This window comes from Anoplophora glabripennis, unplaced genomic scaffold (genome assembly GCF_000390285.2).
Source record: "Anoplophora glabripennis isolate ALB-LARVAE unplaced genomic scaffold, Agla_2.0 scaffold80, whole genome shotgun sequence".
Taxonomy (NCBI): domain Eukaryota; kingdom Metazoa; phylum Arthropoda; class Insecta; order Coleoptera; family Cerambycidae; genus Anoplophora; species Anoplophora glabripennis.
In genome coordinates, this window is record NW_019416401.1 from 163924 (window position 1) to 179703 (window position 15780).

Below are 15780 nucleotides of genomic sequence, written 5' to 3' on the forward strand. Positions count from 1 at the left end.
TTTACTTTGACAGATGACATATTACGTCGCGGCGTTTCAGTTATTTTGTTAGAAACTTTTTCTTTGTCACCTTTGGTGCCCCTAGCGGCTAAGCGAAACAACTTACGATAGAGGTAAGTTTGTGGTAGATTCATGTATACGAAATAATGGTACATTCTGTATATATTTATCTTTTATTGAATTTTATGAACAGAAACCGATCGAAAAGCCTCATTTAAAGGGGACGGCGCTGTACTACTCGTAGCTATTCATTAATTTTTCCCGGTTGACCCCGGAGATTGGGCGGGAGCCGGCGAAATTAATGAACGTTCCGTATTCGAACAACATTCGCGACATCCTTCTGCGGAACAATTAATAAACTAGGCGCTATACTTCGCCTACGCGATCCGTGTGATTTATTTGCGAAGCGAACTTCCGTGGCCCGCGCGATTTATTTATAATCCCCGCGCAGAAATAGAAAGTAGAAGCGGTCGTTGGAATGCGTGGTGGTTCGGGAAATGTCTTGTTGGGATGCACATCCTGAAGAAAGTCGTCTGTGTTCGGGGAAGAAAGAGAAATTGCTTTAAAAGATAATACGAATGAAAAGTATGGAAGTCAATGTCACTTTGGCTTGAAAAGATCTGTTTTTGATCTGACAGTGACAACAAAGTCGAATCGACAACATCGCATTTCGCGATATCTAGATATGGAGATTGAAGTGATTGCACAGAATTCGATTTTAGAAAAAAGCAAACGTACAAAAAGAACAAAATACTACAACGACAATTGGATATAGTGATAGAACAGGGAATCAAATGCCAAATTTGAAAATAATGCAGATACTTATGTGGCGCGAGCAGAGATATTAAGTAAACAAAAAAAAGGGAACCTGGGCTAAACAAATTTGAGTTATAACTCATTTTCTATGGTTTGGCAGTTGGTTCTGTGTTCTATCTCTAACATCATCCAATTACGAAATATTTTTTTTTTGTTGATTTGTTTTGTTGTGTTTGGCTGAATGTTGGCAATCCAGCAATCCTAAATACACAATCATAAATTTAATTTTGCATACCACTGTGAAGATTATCAACAGGCACATTTTTTCACCGAGAACTTCTCAAATATTTCAAAATCATGAAAGCTCAGCACATTTTGCTGCTTTCAAAAGTAAAAAAGTCTTAAACAAATATTTTTGCAATTTTTTTTTAAATAACTTCGACATTATAAGTAAGATACTTCAATGAAATTTGTTTTTTCGGGTACCAAACACGACTCTTCTTTTTTTTCTTTTTTACTTTTTAAAGAAGCAACATTGTATTAAAGTAACTTGATTTACAGCCAAGAAAGCTACCCTTGAAGTGTACCTCATCCGTTTCTTGACACCCTATATAAAATTTGTAGATGATTGAAATCACACACAAATATAAAAAAATTAAAGCATCGGTAAAAAGATTTATAAATAGAAGTTTTTCGTGTCTAGAAATGAGATAATAGGACGACTAACGATAATGAACAAATGTTCGGTGGCGACCGCTGAGCGCAGTGGTTGTTCGATCGGAGTGATTTTGGTGTCGTTGTATAGGTCGGATCTGTCTGCATCGAATATAAATGGCTCGGGCATTCCACTATTACGGGGGTATCAATGGTGAACTTTACATTTTGGCTATTTTTGTCAAATTCTGTCGATGTTTTCAAAGTGGGTAGGTTTTCGAAATACAAGGCGATTCCTAATTTTCGGCCAAAGTGACAAATCTAAATCCTTTTTTTTATTAGATATCGTCAAATGGTTCAAAAACTCTGCAGTCACTTTTCTGAAAACATGCCACAGTATTTGTAACATAAATATTCATTTATATCCCACTGATAAGGAGTTCTATTTTAACCATGATAACTACGTTCATTTCCAATATGCCAGAAGTTTGCTTCGTGGCGAATTATGTATTTTTTATATTACTTTTGCTACAGATTTACAAGCAAACATTATTATTATATGTATATATTTCTCCTTGACTGTTTATATGGTAATTAACGAGGACATTATTATCCTATAACACCCGTGATGCCTTCAGTATTTAATATCTTGTTAATCGGTTTTTTAATACGGAATTTATTTCACATGTTCCCTGATATGGCATTTGTTTAACAGTTACTCTGTATTGACATTAATAAATGTTACTTATAATTTCTATTACAGGCAACCAAAAATATTTGTTTGTAATAAGTTTTGTCACCAAATTAGATTAGTCTGCAAAGGTATTTAGCCTTTTCACAAATTTGGCCTCATGGAGCGAAATTGTATCTAAATCTTAAAACGGTTTTGCACAATCAAAGAAATTCATGAAGTTGACTTTATTAAAGAAATTACAAGTGTAGGCCAATAGGCCAATTTTTTTTATGAGTTTAAATATTTAATGATTTTTATCTTTTTTTATAAATGTCCTTTTAGCAGTATATACGTATTTAAATCAAAATGTAAGGAAGCGCTAATACAAAAAATTGTAGAAAGACTAGAGCCAGTTTTTACAATTTCTTTACACAAATACAGGCTGTTTCAAATTCGCTTCTCGGAAACGGTAAGAGCTACGAAGTAGCTTAAATGGGGGCAAAGTTGCGTAATCAGGGGACCAATAATATGCCTCTAAAAATCAAGGCTAACTTGATTAGTTTTCGAAATATTTGAGAAAAAGCGAAATTTTGGAAATCCGTTTTTATTTAATTTCAGCCTTGTTTGAGGAGATATTGAAAAACGAAGAACACTTTTTGCCCTCTATTCAATGGCATAATCAATTTTTATATGTAACGTTTCGTTTCTCCAAGACCATCATCAACTTCATTTTTTTAAATACGACCCTGGAAATTTTATTACATTTTTTGCAAGCCTTAATGACCCCCAATACTGTACTGCCTCAGCCCTAACCAGATTCAGACGTTTTGTCTCGAAAAATTCATTTTCAGTGTATTCGTTCCAAATTTATTTGAATTTTTTATTTAGATTTCTTTGTTTATTGAATTATCGTACACTGTACGTGTCGTTAGACCCTGTGAAATCCATCTAGTTATTTAAACTATTACCACCACGCGCTACAAATAGAACATTTATTATTACCTATTAACTATTACCATCACTTGGTCATACATAACTCAATAAGTTGTTGCGTCAAAATTAAAACATCGTTACAATTTTAATTTTATTATGACAAATTAATTCTTAAGAATGCATATGAACAACCAAAACGGCAACTGAATATTATTCTTTATAAAATTTCAGTAAATGTTCAAAAACATTTTCGTTTTGGGAAAGGTTAAAAATGAAGATCAGCATAATATTATCGGAATTTATTATATCTGTAACTGCAACTGTGAAAGAGCATGTCAGATGTATTTGTATGAATATCCTGAAAAAAATAGATCGGAATTTGTTTGAATTTTGAGCACTCGAGAAGCCTAGAAATAACTATGGACACGGGAATAAAACTCTAGTAATGTTTTATTTTAATGCGTGGTGTAATAGTTTGAATAACTAGATGGATTTCACAGGGTCTAACGACATTTACAGTGTACGATCATTCAATAAACAAATAAATTAAATAAAAATTTTAGATTTATTTGGAACGAATACACTGATCAATTTTTCGAGACAAAACGTCTGAATCGGGTTAGGGCTGAGGCAGTACAGTATTGGGGGTCATGCAGGCTTACAAAAAATGTAATACAATTTCCAGGGTCGTGTTTAAAAAAATGAAGTTGATGATGGTCCTGGAGAGACGAAACGTTACATATAAAAATTGATTATGCCATTCAATAGAGTTTTTTTTTAAATATTTAGAAAACTAATCATGTTAGCCTTGATTTCTTAGGGGCATAATGTTGGCCCCTGATTACGCAACTTTGCCACCATTTAAGCTACTTCGTACCTCTTACCGTTTCCGAGATCCCTGTAGTGAGAAGCGAATTTGTAACAGCCTGTATAACTATTGTCATTAATAAATTAACGACAAATGTATTACGCATACAATTAATTCAATGTGAAAAACTATCAATTTCTTTGATCGTGTGAAACTGCTGTTGTTTCTAAGTGGGTACTTACCATCACAGAATAGTGTCACGTCCGCTAGGCTTTCCGATTTGAAGAGGTTGCTGAATGAGGTAGCAAGGTTCGATCCGAAACTGTTCCATTTTAGACAGAATTGTTGTTGCTGAGAGTCCATCTCAACACCGGAATGGACAAAATTATGAGCTGCAACAAAAACGACGTATTATCCATCTAAAAATGAAGATACTACATATTTTATATCGCAAATGGCTAAAATATTATCCGTCATCTGGGCCGGACCCGGCCCTGTCCGCCGGTGCTAATCTTGCCCAACCAGCAAGGCTGGGTGAATGGAGAACGGCGCAAATATCACTTTTGTTCATCTGCATCCTTGCAGTGCTCTGCAAAGAATCTGTCGCTTGTGCGGCGTTTGTGGGGCTTCCGGCTCAAGAGAAAGATAAAATAGTATTCAAAAGAGACAAAGAACATGGAGTTATCTTTTTCACCTGCTTTCGTGAAAGAGTTATGCGCGTTTCGTACAAGTCGTGTATTTGTAGGAATCTCACCATTTACGTTGTTCGGTGGGATGTAGAAAAATGTGTGAAAAAAAAAACGTGTATATTATGGTATCAAACCAGTTATGTAAATTCGTACTTTAATCACCTGGCGAGGCGGATGAAAAAATAGCGTCAACTCATTCATATTTTGATTTCTGTTAATTGTAGGATCCTAGGAAGCTTTTTAAAAATACATGTTTTATTATTAACTCTAGCGTTTAGGGTTAATTCGAATAAATTCCAAACATGTTCCTAAATTTTATAAAATTGTAGATTGTGGTTTTACATTTTTTTTTCCTGTTTCCTTCAGGACTAAAACGTAGTTATGGAAAACTCAGTTCGATAATAAAAAATTCACGTGTAAGATAATAGAACTTTCTGGAAATTTTATCGTAACCGAGATTATTATTAACAAATCGATGTGGTTACGTCGATAAGAAATTTTTCGAATATTTTAGTTTATTTCATATGATTAATACGCAGCTTTAATTGTTTCATGGCCCGATATAGAAGAATTTTGTCGATTTACTCCATAACTTGCGTTTGTGTTTTCTGATAACGACTATCATTAAAATTCGCCCTTATATGAAAAATGACATGTTTGCACTAACTTCTTTAACAGAAATATACTTTTTTATTGTTGATTTTTCGAGAATAAGTTATTCTTGATAAAAAGTTTTGCTTATCTTGGGAAGCCGTGGGCAATAATCAAATGTGTAATACAGGGGGTTCAAAAAATTTCAAAATGTGAAGTTTTCCTTAAGCAAAGTGCCTTTAATTTTTGTTTTGTTAAAAACTGTATTTAACAAAGTTGTTCCAAAACTCAAGAAATGCGTAAATACGGGGTTTAGTCAGTTTTGCAAACAAGGTNCCTTTAATTTTTGTTTTTGTTAAAAACTGTATTTAACAAAGTTGTTCCAAAACTCAAGAAATGCGTAAATACGGGGTTTAGTCAGTTTTGCAAACAATGTGCGATTTGTAACTACGAGTATTAAAGCAGACAGAAATTGTAAAAAATAAGTTTTGCTTAAGTAAATCAATGTTATCGTTAAAATCGTTTGAATACATTTCTTGCTTTAGGTATCCCCATAAGAATTAATCTAATGGGGACAAGTCGGGTGCCCGTGCAGGCCAAAGTATTAGTTCATAGCGTCCGATCCACTTGCTCGGGAAGTGAACGTCAAGCCAGTTTCTCACTAGAAGTGTGGAATGTGCAGGGCATCTGTCTTGTTGAAATATTAGTTTTCTTCTGAACTCTAAATTTTTGCTTATAGTTCTGCCAAAACAAAGTTATTGAAAATTTTCCAATACGAATTTTGATTAAGATTTTCTTCCAAAAAGTAAGGAGCAATTATTTTATATTACATTATGCCACACCAGACATTTAATTTTTTAAATATTTGACTATTAGTTATCAATCGACAATTTGGATTATCTTTGTAGACCAGGGCGTATCTGTCGAAATATCCCACTTCTGGAATGTAAGAGGGGGCAAGCTAATTTTTGCTGGAATACCTTCAGTACAACTCACATAATATAAGTGTAGATCCCTAGGCCTGGGTGAGGTCCGGAACATTTTCAAAATTGCAAAACTTTTTAAAAAATTTTAAAAAATTCCTATTTTATCCGAGTTTTTTACTTATATCTTGGAACCTATGCATTATGGAAGAATATTGAAGAGGAAAAAAAGTTTTAGAATTGAATATTGCACAATATACCTACTGTAAGTTAAATTTTGAAAAATTTTTTTCGAATTTTCAAAATGTTGTACAGCCTCAAATAAAGCATCTAGATACTTGAAAATTTTTTCACATAGAAAAGACCGCTCAATCTTTCAAATGGTTTTTGAAAAATTGAATGATTAAACAATTAGATTACATTTATCAATTTGTAATTTAGTTTTTTTCAAAAATTATAATTTTAAAGTACTCAAAAAGATACTCCTTTAAAAAAAAGCTAAATTCCGTTTATTGGTTATCGAAATATAAATCGGTCAAAGTTTATCGGCATTTACCGTTAATTTATAAACAATTTAACAATAATCTTTGATCCAGTGGTTTTGTTTTTCCGAGTTCTAAGCTGCAAAAAATTTTTTCATATCCATAAGTTATCGTCAACACAGTTAAATCAGCAGAAAAGCTGTTGCTCGCACGCGTGAAAAAAATTGCATTATCTCTAATGGACCAATTTCGACCTTTTTTTTAATCCGATGTTTCGCGAGTCAAGGAATTCGAATATCGTATTTTTTTTTCAAAATTTTTTTCAAAAAGTTATATTGGGAAAACTAGAACCGATGGTAATGAAATTTGGTGTATTGTTTTATTATACTGTAAAGTTTTTTTACCAAAATTAGAATGACCTCGGAGCAATTAAAATATTTAAAAAAAATTATTCAAAAGACTTGATTATTTGCCTTTTTTTCATCAATTATTGCTGTTTTTCAACATCGGTAATAAATTTAAACATATTTAACTTGCAGTATAATGTGCAAAATTCAATTCTAAAACTATTTTTTCTCTTGAATATTCTTCCAAAACGCTTAGATTCCAAGATATAAGTAAAAAACTCAGATAAAAATAGGTATTTTTTAAAATTTTTTAAACATTTTTGCAATTTTGAGAATGTTCCGGACCTCGTCCAGATTTAGGGATCTACACTTTTATTGTGTGAGTTGTACTGAAGGTAATCCAGAAAAAAATTGCTTGCCCCCCCTCACATCCACCTCAAAACAGATCCGCCTTGTCTATTAGCCCAGTATCTACAATTTTGAGAGGAAACCACGTCATTACTTGTGAATGTTGATTCGTCAGTAAATAAAATATTGCGATGAAAGAATCTGTTTTCAGTNCGTAAATACGGGGTTTAGTCAGTTTTGCAAATAAGATACGATTTGTAACTACCAGTATTAAAGCAGACAGAAATTGTAAAAAATAAGTTTTCTTTAAGTAAATCAATGTTATCGTTGAATAAATTTTTTGCTTTAGGTATTCCCATAAGAAATAATCTAATGGGGACAAGTCGGGGTCTCATTGCAACATTTTGAATTTTTTTTTTTCGAATTTTCAAAATGTTGCACAGCCTCAAATAAAGTATCTAGATACTTGAAATTTTTTTTACATAGAAAAGACCACTCAATAAATCAAATGTTTTTTGAAAAATTAAAATTGGTTGATTAGGTTAGGACGGCCACAGTAAATTTTTAAAGTTAACAGTCTTTTTTTTATTTTTAAAAAATTAGATTACATTTATCAATTTGCAATTTAGTTTTTTTCAAAAATTATAGTTGTAAAGTACTATTTGTTCTTAATTTTGTCTGTATTTAACAAAAAAATTAATTTCCAAATGAATTTTTTTACCAAAATTAGAATGCCTCGGAGCAATTAAAATATTTTTAAAAAATTATCCAAAAACTTGATTATTTTGCCTTTTTTCATAAATTTTTCAACATCGGTAAGGATCGATCGACCTCTCGTTTTATTCGTATTTCGATTCTCTACAAAAAAAAAGTTATTTTGCGAAAACTACAGAACCGATTTTAATGAAATTTGGTGTGTTATTTTATTATACTCTAAAGTTTTTTTTACCAAAATTAGAATACACTCGGAGCAATTAAAATATTTTTAAAACTTGATTATTTTGTCTTTTTTGATCAATTATTTTGCAACATCTTTAATAAATTTAAACAGTTTTAACTTACAGTATATTGTGCAAAATTCAATTCTAAAACTTTTCTTCCTCTTCAATATTCTTCCAAAATGCTTAAATTCCAAGATATATGTAAAAAACATTTTTGTAATTTTGAAAATATTCCGGACCTCGTCCAGAGTTAGGGATCTACACTTTTATTGTGCGAGTTGTACTGAAGGTAATCCAGAAAAAAATTGCTTGCCCCCCCTCACATCCACCTCAAAACAGATCCGCCCTGTCTATTAGCCCAGTATCTACAATTTTGAGAGGAAACCACGTCATTACTTGTGAATGTTGATTCGTCAGTAAATAAAATATTGCGATGAAAGAATCTGTTTTCAGTCAGATTCTGGCCCATTGTTAAACAAAAGTTCAAACGATGACCGTCATCTCCATAAAGCATAACTTATGATTAAACACTGGTTTGAATGGATAGATTTTGTTGTATGTTAAAATTCTTCGAATATGAGATGTGCTAATATCAATGTTTCCTGACCTTTTCCTGAGTGACATTTTTGGATTGTCTTGTACAGCCTCCATAACTACAACAGTAGCAGTAGCATTGTTATCATTGTATTTTTTTATCTTTTTAATATTCTGAACATCACCAGTGGTATCGAATTTTATAATTAACTTGCGAACTACTCTACGAGTTACAGTTACGTTCGAATAATTTTCATTAAAAATTTGTATTGCATATCGATATGAAACAGTACTGATTCCATAACATTTCACAAGATAAATTCGTTGCTCCAGGGTTAGCATTATTAATAAAAATTATTCAGTGGGCATTTTGCTTAGGGAAAACTTCAAATTTTCAAATCTTTTGGACGCCCTGTACCTATGCTTTTTGAACATATTTTTATAACTTCTCGAAAAATCAACAATAAAAAAGTTTGCAACAGAGCGGTACCCGGGGACACACTGTATGGGATCTCGCCCTCGCAAGCTTGTCATTTATTTTTTTCGTGGCATAACGAACCACTGGATCTATAAATACGCTCCCCTCCTCACACGCATGATTATGTAAGCTTGGCAAAATTTCAACAAAACTCGCAAATATTAACCCTTCCAGTTCGCCTTGAATCTCGAATAACTCAGGCCGTTGAACCCGGTTCCCTTTGCGTTTTGTATCTAAGGTCGTAAGGTCGCATCCCGTTTTGCGCCAGCGGCCACCGATTCAAAGAAAAACGTACTTTTCTCTTATTGGCAATGAAAACACGTTTCAGCGCACACTTTGGGACAATGACAATAACAATAACATTGCTGATAAAACTCAGTGGTTAAAAATAAAATGTTTTTATCCATTTTGGTACTTGTGTTTGATGAAAACGATCGTTATCGTACTTAATGTTTGGAAATATTTTAATCAAGATGCAGGAGCGAATTTCTAAAAATGTCTAAAACCTCCCACCACCTTAATTTCAGACATACGCGCCATCTATTGACTCGAGAGTTTCCTACTTCACGATTGTTTTTCGCATTTTTTAAAAAAGCGCTAACTGTTTATGATATCACTATTTACTAACACATCGTAGCGTATCTCCGTATATCCTATATTTGTAACTTATTTAATAAAACTTTATCTTTCGCTTAATTAACAAATTTAAGTCAATAGGATAAAAATTTAATGAGCATCAACATTATTCGTCCTTATCAACAATAATAATACAATGTAAGACTATGAAATACGCGCAATACAAATAAAAACATTCAGGTTTGTTCCAGAGAGCATAGTTGTTTTTTTAGCAGGTGTGATACGCGTGAGATTTAGATATTTTGTTTTATTTATCCAGTGACGGAACCCGCCGATTCGAAAGATAAGATATACAGAGTGTTTCCTAGTATCAGGTAAATATTCTCTCGAGTGAATTCTTTTTCGTAATTTTCAATGCGGTGTTTTATTTGGCATAAGTGATCTCACATTTCCTTATGTGTAAAAATATTTTATTAATAATTGAATGTGTTGAACATCGACATCGTTTGAGGTCAAAGCAAATGTAAAAGGTCAAGGAATTATTAGATAATTATCGGAATTATTCGGTGTGACTTAACATAACAAGTATTTACCGCGATCACTTTTTTTTAATGAGAGATTAAAAACAAAAACTAGAATAAATTAATACATTATAAGGATATTGTTATTTTAGTAGAAAAACGAGCAGATTTCCTGTATTGAGTATGTTTGTGGGAATGACATTATAGTTTGGCTAATAATGTCCATATTTTTAACATTGGAAATTTTTAAGGGATCATTAGTGCAACGCGAGCTGTTAGGGAAATATAAGGGGCATAAACTTTCAAAAAATAAAGGTTCGGTTGCGACCGCTGGGCGCAGGGTTGGTCCGATCGCAGTGATTTTGGTGTCGTTGTGTAGGCGTTTCATGAGGCGAGAAAGGCAATAGGGATCAAAATGGTGTACTTTTACATTTTAGTTATATTTATAAGATGTTTATAAGTGAACTAATTTGCAAAACAACTAAAAAGCTAAAAAGATATTTTCTCTCACATATTTGGTATTTTTTTTTTTTAGGAAATTTAACTGTTTAAAGAAAAATGGGAAGTCTGAAGATGATCTGTACAGTTTTAAGCATCTTCAAAAGCCACTGATAAAGTATGCACGGAGTTTGTTCCCGAGCGAGGTCTTTCCTTGAGAATTAATTCTAAGACTACTGCTAATTTAATTTCTCTCGCCTACCAATTGTCTCAAAATTGCATTTCGAGATTTGTAGATTGTACAACCAATCTGTGTACTCGGCAAATGATGTAATGAAACAATTAGGTACGGGTTCCCAAATTCTTGAGTATTGTCTAAGGGGGTTTGGTTGGCCGTCACTATGCAATTTAATGGAAACAATAAAGTTGCATGATTGACAACATACACAAAATAAATTCAAGTAAATGAGTCACATGTCATTTTTGGCGGCAAATTTAAATGTTTATGTTTTAATATTTTAGTTTTGGTATAATTTAGCAACTTCATTAATTTTTTTGACTATTTCTCTCTTTTTTAACTTATGGAAAATCCTTTTACCAGTAGGTAAAAGCTTTAAGGAAACACATAATTCTAAAATATATTTTTCTCTCTTTCTGGTAGAAAATATGGTATAATTTACACACAACATATTTCTTCTAATAAAATTTTATTGAACTAACAGTTTAGATTATTTGATTCGTCCATATTTACCTTTGTTCTGACGAGAGTTATGATTTCGATATCGTAAATTGAGATTGAATGTTATTTATTAGTTATATTGGGTATAATTATCTTTAGTTGTGTTCCAATTTAGTTTAAATTAGACTAGTCTTAAAACTATTTAAAAAATTCCACCTGAATGTAATAAAAAAGGAAGTAGATTAGCACTTATCGCATTTTCAAAAACATATGCGTTATTTTTTATGAATAATTAGGAAAAACCCTAGGACGAAAGGTAAACACTCGTGTGTGGGTTTATACTTCAAATATTTCACAATTCATTTAAATAAGAAGCATTAGATGAATGGTTATGTTTACAAATAGCTACTGCGTTGAATTGGCAAAGTAAATAAATCTGTCTCGTTTAGAATCACAATAAACATTGTTCAAGCCCATCGCGTACTTACAATTAGTTGTATACTTTCCATTATAACATAACTATAAAATTGTTTACATCTTGCTGTAGTAGTAGTGACTAATTTTTAGGTGAACAGTAATTAGGTTAACAGTAATTTAGGTTGTTGCAACGATGGTATAAATCAAGGAATTACATCTAAAATCTTTCTTATAACGCTCCCGAGGTAGATTGTACTTCGATATTTAGGCATTTCTATGGTGATTGCGTAAGAGAAAGTGAAAATGGAAACTGCATCTAGTCAAACTGAACAAACAGTGTATGCGTAGTACATAGATTTGAATGTGATGCGAATTTTGCTCTTTCTCTCTCTCACGGTATTAGAAGCTGTTTAATGATATTGTATTGGAGATTTTTTTAGTTTATAAAATTGATAATTTTAAATTTTCTCAATTGCAATCTCAGTCAGGGGCATTTTTTGTTTTTTAAAACACAAGTATCTCAAGAACTTATTATGTACATTTTCTATGCTGTGTCTCATAAGTTATATGGAGTTTCTATTTTTTTTTAGTCTCACTTTCAAACTTCAAAACTATAATCATATTGTACTCTCAAACCCTTCAACTCGTTAAGGTCTAAGCTACATTTCACCCATCTGTTTTGTAATTAAAAATGATTTTATCTCTTCTCTAATACATAATTACACAGTGATATAGTCGTGGTTTAAAAATGTACATTCTTGAAGAGATCTAATTTTAATGTAAAATTTCATATCTGCACATAGACATTCTGATTATAACATTTGGTAAATCGTTTATAAATAGGAAGACTAACAAAGGGCCAAAATTTGTGCCTTGTGGAACTCCAGAGTTAGCATGATAGACTGCTGATGATAGGCTACCATAATATTTAATTTTAAAAGATTTCTTACTCAAACTTGCAACGAAATATTTTAACGAATTTTGAAAACCAAAATTTTCTAATATGGTTTATAATTTTGTTAAAATATCATCAGTTTACAGTATGTCTTCCATATTTTGTAATACATAGTCAGAAAATATAAGTAGATTGGTAACAGTAGACCCCCCTTGTACAAACTCATGTTTTTCCCTAACAGTTTTATTAACCGATTTCTCAACTTTTATATAAATAATCTATTCGAGTATCTTATGATAGCTTAACCAATAATATTTCCGTTTCCTAATAAGTGATAAACGTTAAGTTAACGAACTTTTTTAGTAAAAAAAAATTCGGCTTCCATAAATATACTGGTTCAGACGCTATTCACAACTAATTTCTTATGTAATAAGCAACCAAAATGGAAATAAAAAATTCATTAGTTTTATTTTGGATCTCTCCAAAGCGTTTGATATGGTAAACCGCGATATTTTGTTTCAAGATTAGAAAGCACTTGTGTATGTGGTTTAGCATTTCAAATTTGCAAGAACTACCTCTGACATCGTGTTCAAACTGTCAAAATAATTAATTCACTTAGTGAATCATTAACTTGTTCTATGGGAGTTCCCCAAGTTTCTGTTTTAGGTCCTATTCTATATTTAATATATGTAAATGAAGAAGGTTTTTTAGATGTTCGAGGTAAAATAACTGAAGGAATCAACTCACTCAAATGCATGTTCAATTATTGTTTTACTGCTTGGGGTGGGACTTATAAAAGTTATACTCATAGATTAGAAGTAATTCAGAATCTCATATTGAAAACAGTATGTCATTAAAACAAATTTTTATCTTGTGGATATATTAAAAATACCAAAATCTACATGATGCCAAAAATTCGAATACCTCTACGTAAGAAGAACACATTTTGAACAATTTATATTCTATAACGGTCCAAAGTTTTAAAATGCATTGCGTCCCAAGGACAGCATTTTGAACATTTCTTGTTATGTTGTGTAGTGTTTTGAACTCTCAAAAATATTAGGTATTGGGTTTATTGTTACACATTTAGCAATCAATAGAAAATGGTAAATAACAACGTAGGTACTTAAGTATCTTATTAATTGATCTCCCTATTAGCTAAAGATCAGTAAATTTTACGAAAACTTTACAAGAATACTTTATTGCCACGAATTGATTGTACATTTTAAAAACATTTAAAATTTGTTGAAAGATACTCAAGTTACGTAAACAAAAACATTCCCATCCTTAGATACTAATGCTTACTTGCAATGTGTATATTTCTCAAACCCTTAGCTCATAAATTAAAAATGCTTATAAACATACGGAGGTATATTGTAGCACTAAAACTTAAGAGAGAGTTTAGTTTTTAATCTGATTTGATACAGAATAGATGTGCTATCTGAATAAGTGAATAAACAATATCTTTTAATTATTAAAGTGTTTTAGTTTTACCCATAATCCCAACAAAATTATTTAAAAAACCAGTGGCGTACGATTTTTTTTCCAAATAAGTCCCCTACTTTCCCAATAACTACGCCACTGGAGTGTATTTTGGAATAAGTTTTCCATGAAAAAATAGTCCCTACTAAAAAAACGTGATTATTTTCATCGGCAGAATATGCCATTAAAGTTTGGCAAAACGTATCATTAACGCCCTGTATATTTTTTACTTTGTACTTTTGTAAGTTATTTCACTTCTGTGTTTGTAAAAATATACAAATTATTATTATTTATTTTTACTTTATAATCATAATAGAAGGCGGTATCTGTTTTGGTTTGGGTGAATCGTATATCCACGGAGATTTTTGGCATTTTGGTTTTCAAATATCACTAGAAATGAAAATTTTTGTATGCGCATAAAAAAACGTGGGCTTAACTTCTGGCGGCACAATATGTTTAAAAAATTCGAAAAATGTCATATTTTTCTTCCTATTTAATTATGTATCTTTTCAAGAGTTGATTTTAGGCGAAAATGGAAGAGGAAAAAAATGTTTGCAATTAATTTTTTTACAAAACATGTTTAGTTACAAATCGAATGAATCGTGTATAATATGGTAAAAATCGAAAAAATCGCAAAAATGCGGTTAAAAACAATACTTTTTAGGGATTTTTTTTTGGGGTATTTAAATTGGGTATAGGACCTTTATACTTGGCTCAAAAAAACTTCATGTTATGTAGAATTATCACACCAAATTTCATCAAAATCGGTTCTATAGATTTTGCATAATAATTTTGCAATTTCAAAATTTTGCACAGCAAAAACCAAGGCCCTTAGATACTTGAATATTTAATCATATATAGAAGGGCTCTCAAGCTTTCAAACTTTTTTTTTAAAATTCCGAATCCGTCAATTAGGAGAGCTCTGGCGCTTGTTTTAACATTGGTCGAATTTTTGTACTTACAAACAATTAGAATAACTGTGTGAATATTCAATCAAATCAACATTTTTAAAGCAGGTTTTAAAAGTTCTTGGAAAGACGCTTCTTTAAAAAATCGATTGATCACCCACGCCCAAGTTTTTTTTTATGCGTATAGAAATATTTTCATTTCTAGTGATATTTGAAAGCCAAAATGCCAAAAATCTCCGTGGATATACGATTGACCAAATATGGCTTTTTGAAACAGATATCGTCGGGACTATAAGTGTTTTTTCCATTGTTAGTTTTTTGCACTATTTTGAACTGATTTTGTTTGTAAATATAAGGCACTATTAGGTACTGCTACTTTTTTTGTAATTTGATACTATAAATTTGATATTATAAACATAAAGTATATACACGAGAGCTGATAAGAGGGATATGTTTTTTAAATCCATATCGATACTTTGCCGACATCGATTTGATTCATTTGACGTATCGTTCGATGTTTTATTAATGTTGGGCGCCAGTGGTTACTGCCAACTGCAGTTTTTTTTCAAGTTGGGGCAGTTTTCCCTCGTAATCCCGCGCGCGTTGCAAGGGGCATCGCGTCGCGAGAGCCGGACCTGACCCCACTCGTACCTATTTGCCGTACGCACACTAGATGTGGCCTTGCTATTAAGGCCAAGCCATGCGCA

The 15780-nt window shown here is 31.8% G+C and overlaps 1 protein-coding gene across 3 annotated transcripts in view; it reads right to left on the reverse strand.

Annotated features, from left to right (window-relative positions):
* Positions 1 to 15780, reverse strand: part of LOC108913802 (zinc finger protein chinmo) — a 190958-nt gene that overhangs the window by 14592 nt on the left and 160586 nt on the right. For all 3 annotated transcript variants that reach the window (XM_023454436.1, XM_023454433.1, XM_023454435.1), the window contains exon 2: positions 4067 to 4216. In XM_023454436.1, coding sequence (XP_023310204.1) covers positions 4067 to 4187 — 121 coding nt within the window. In that variant the 5' untranslated portion in view covers positions 4188 to 4216. The remainder of the gene's footprint in view (positions 1 to 4066; positions 4217 to 15780) is intronic.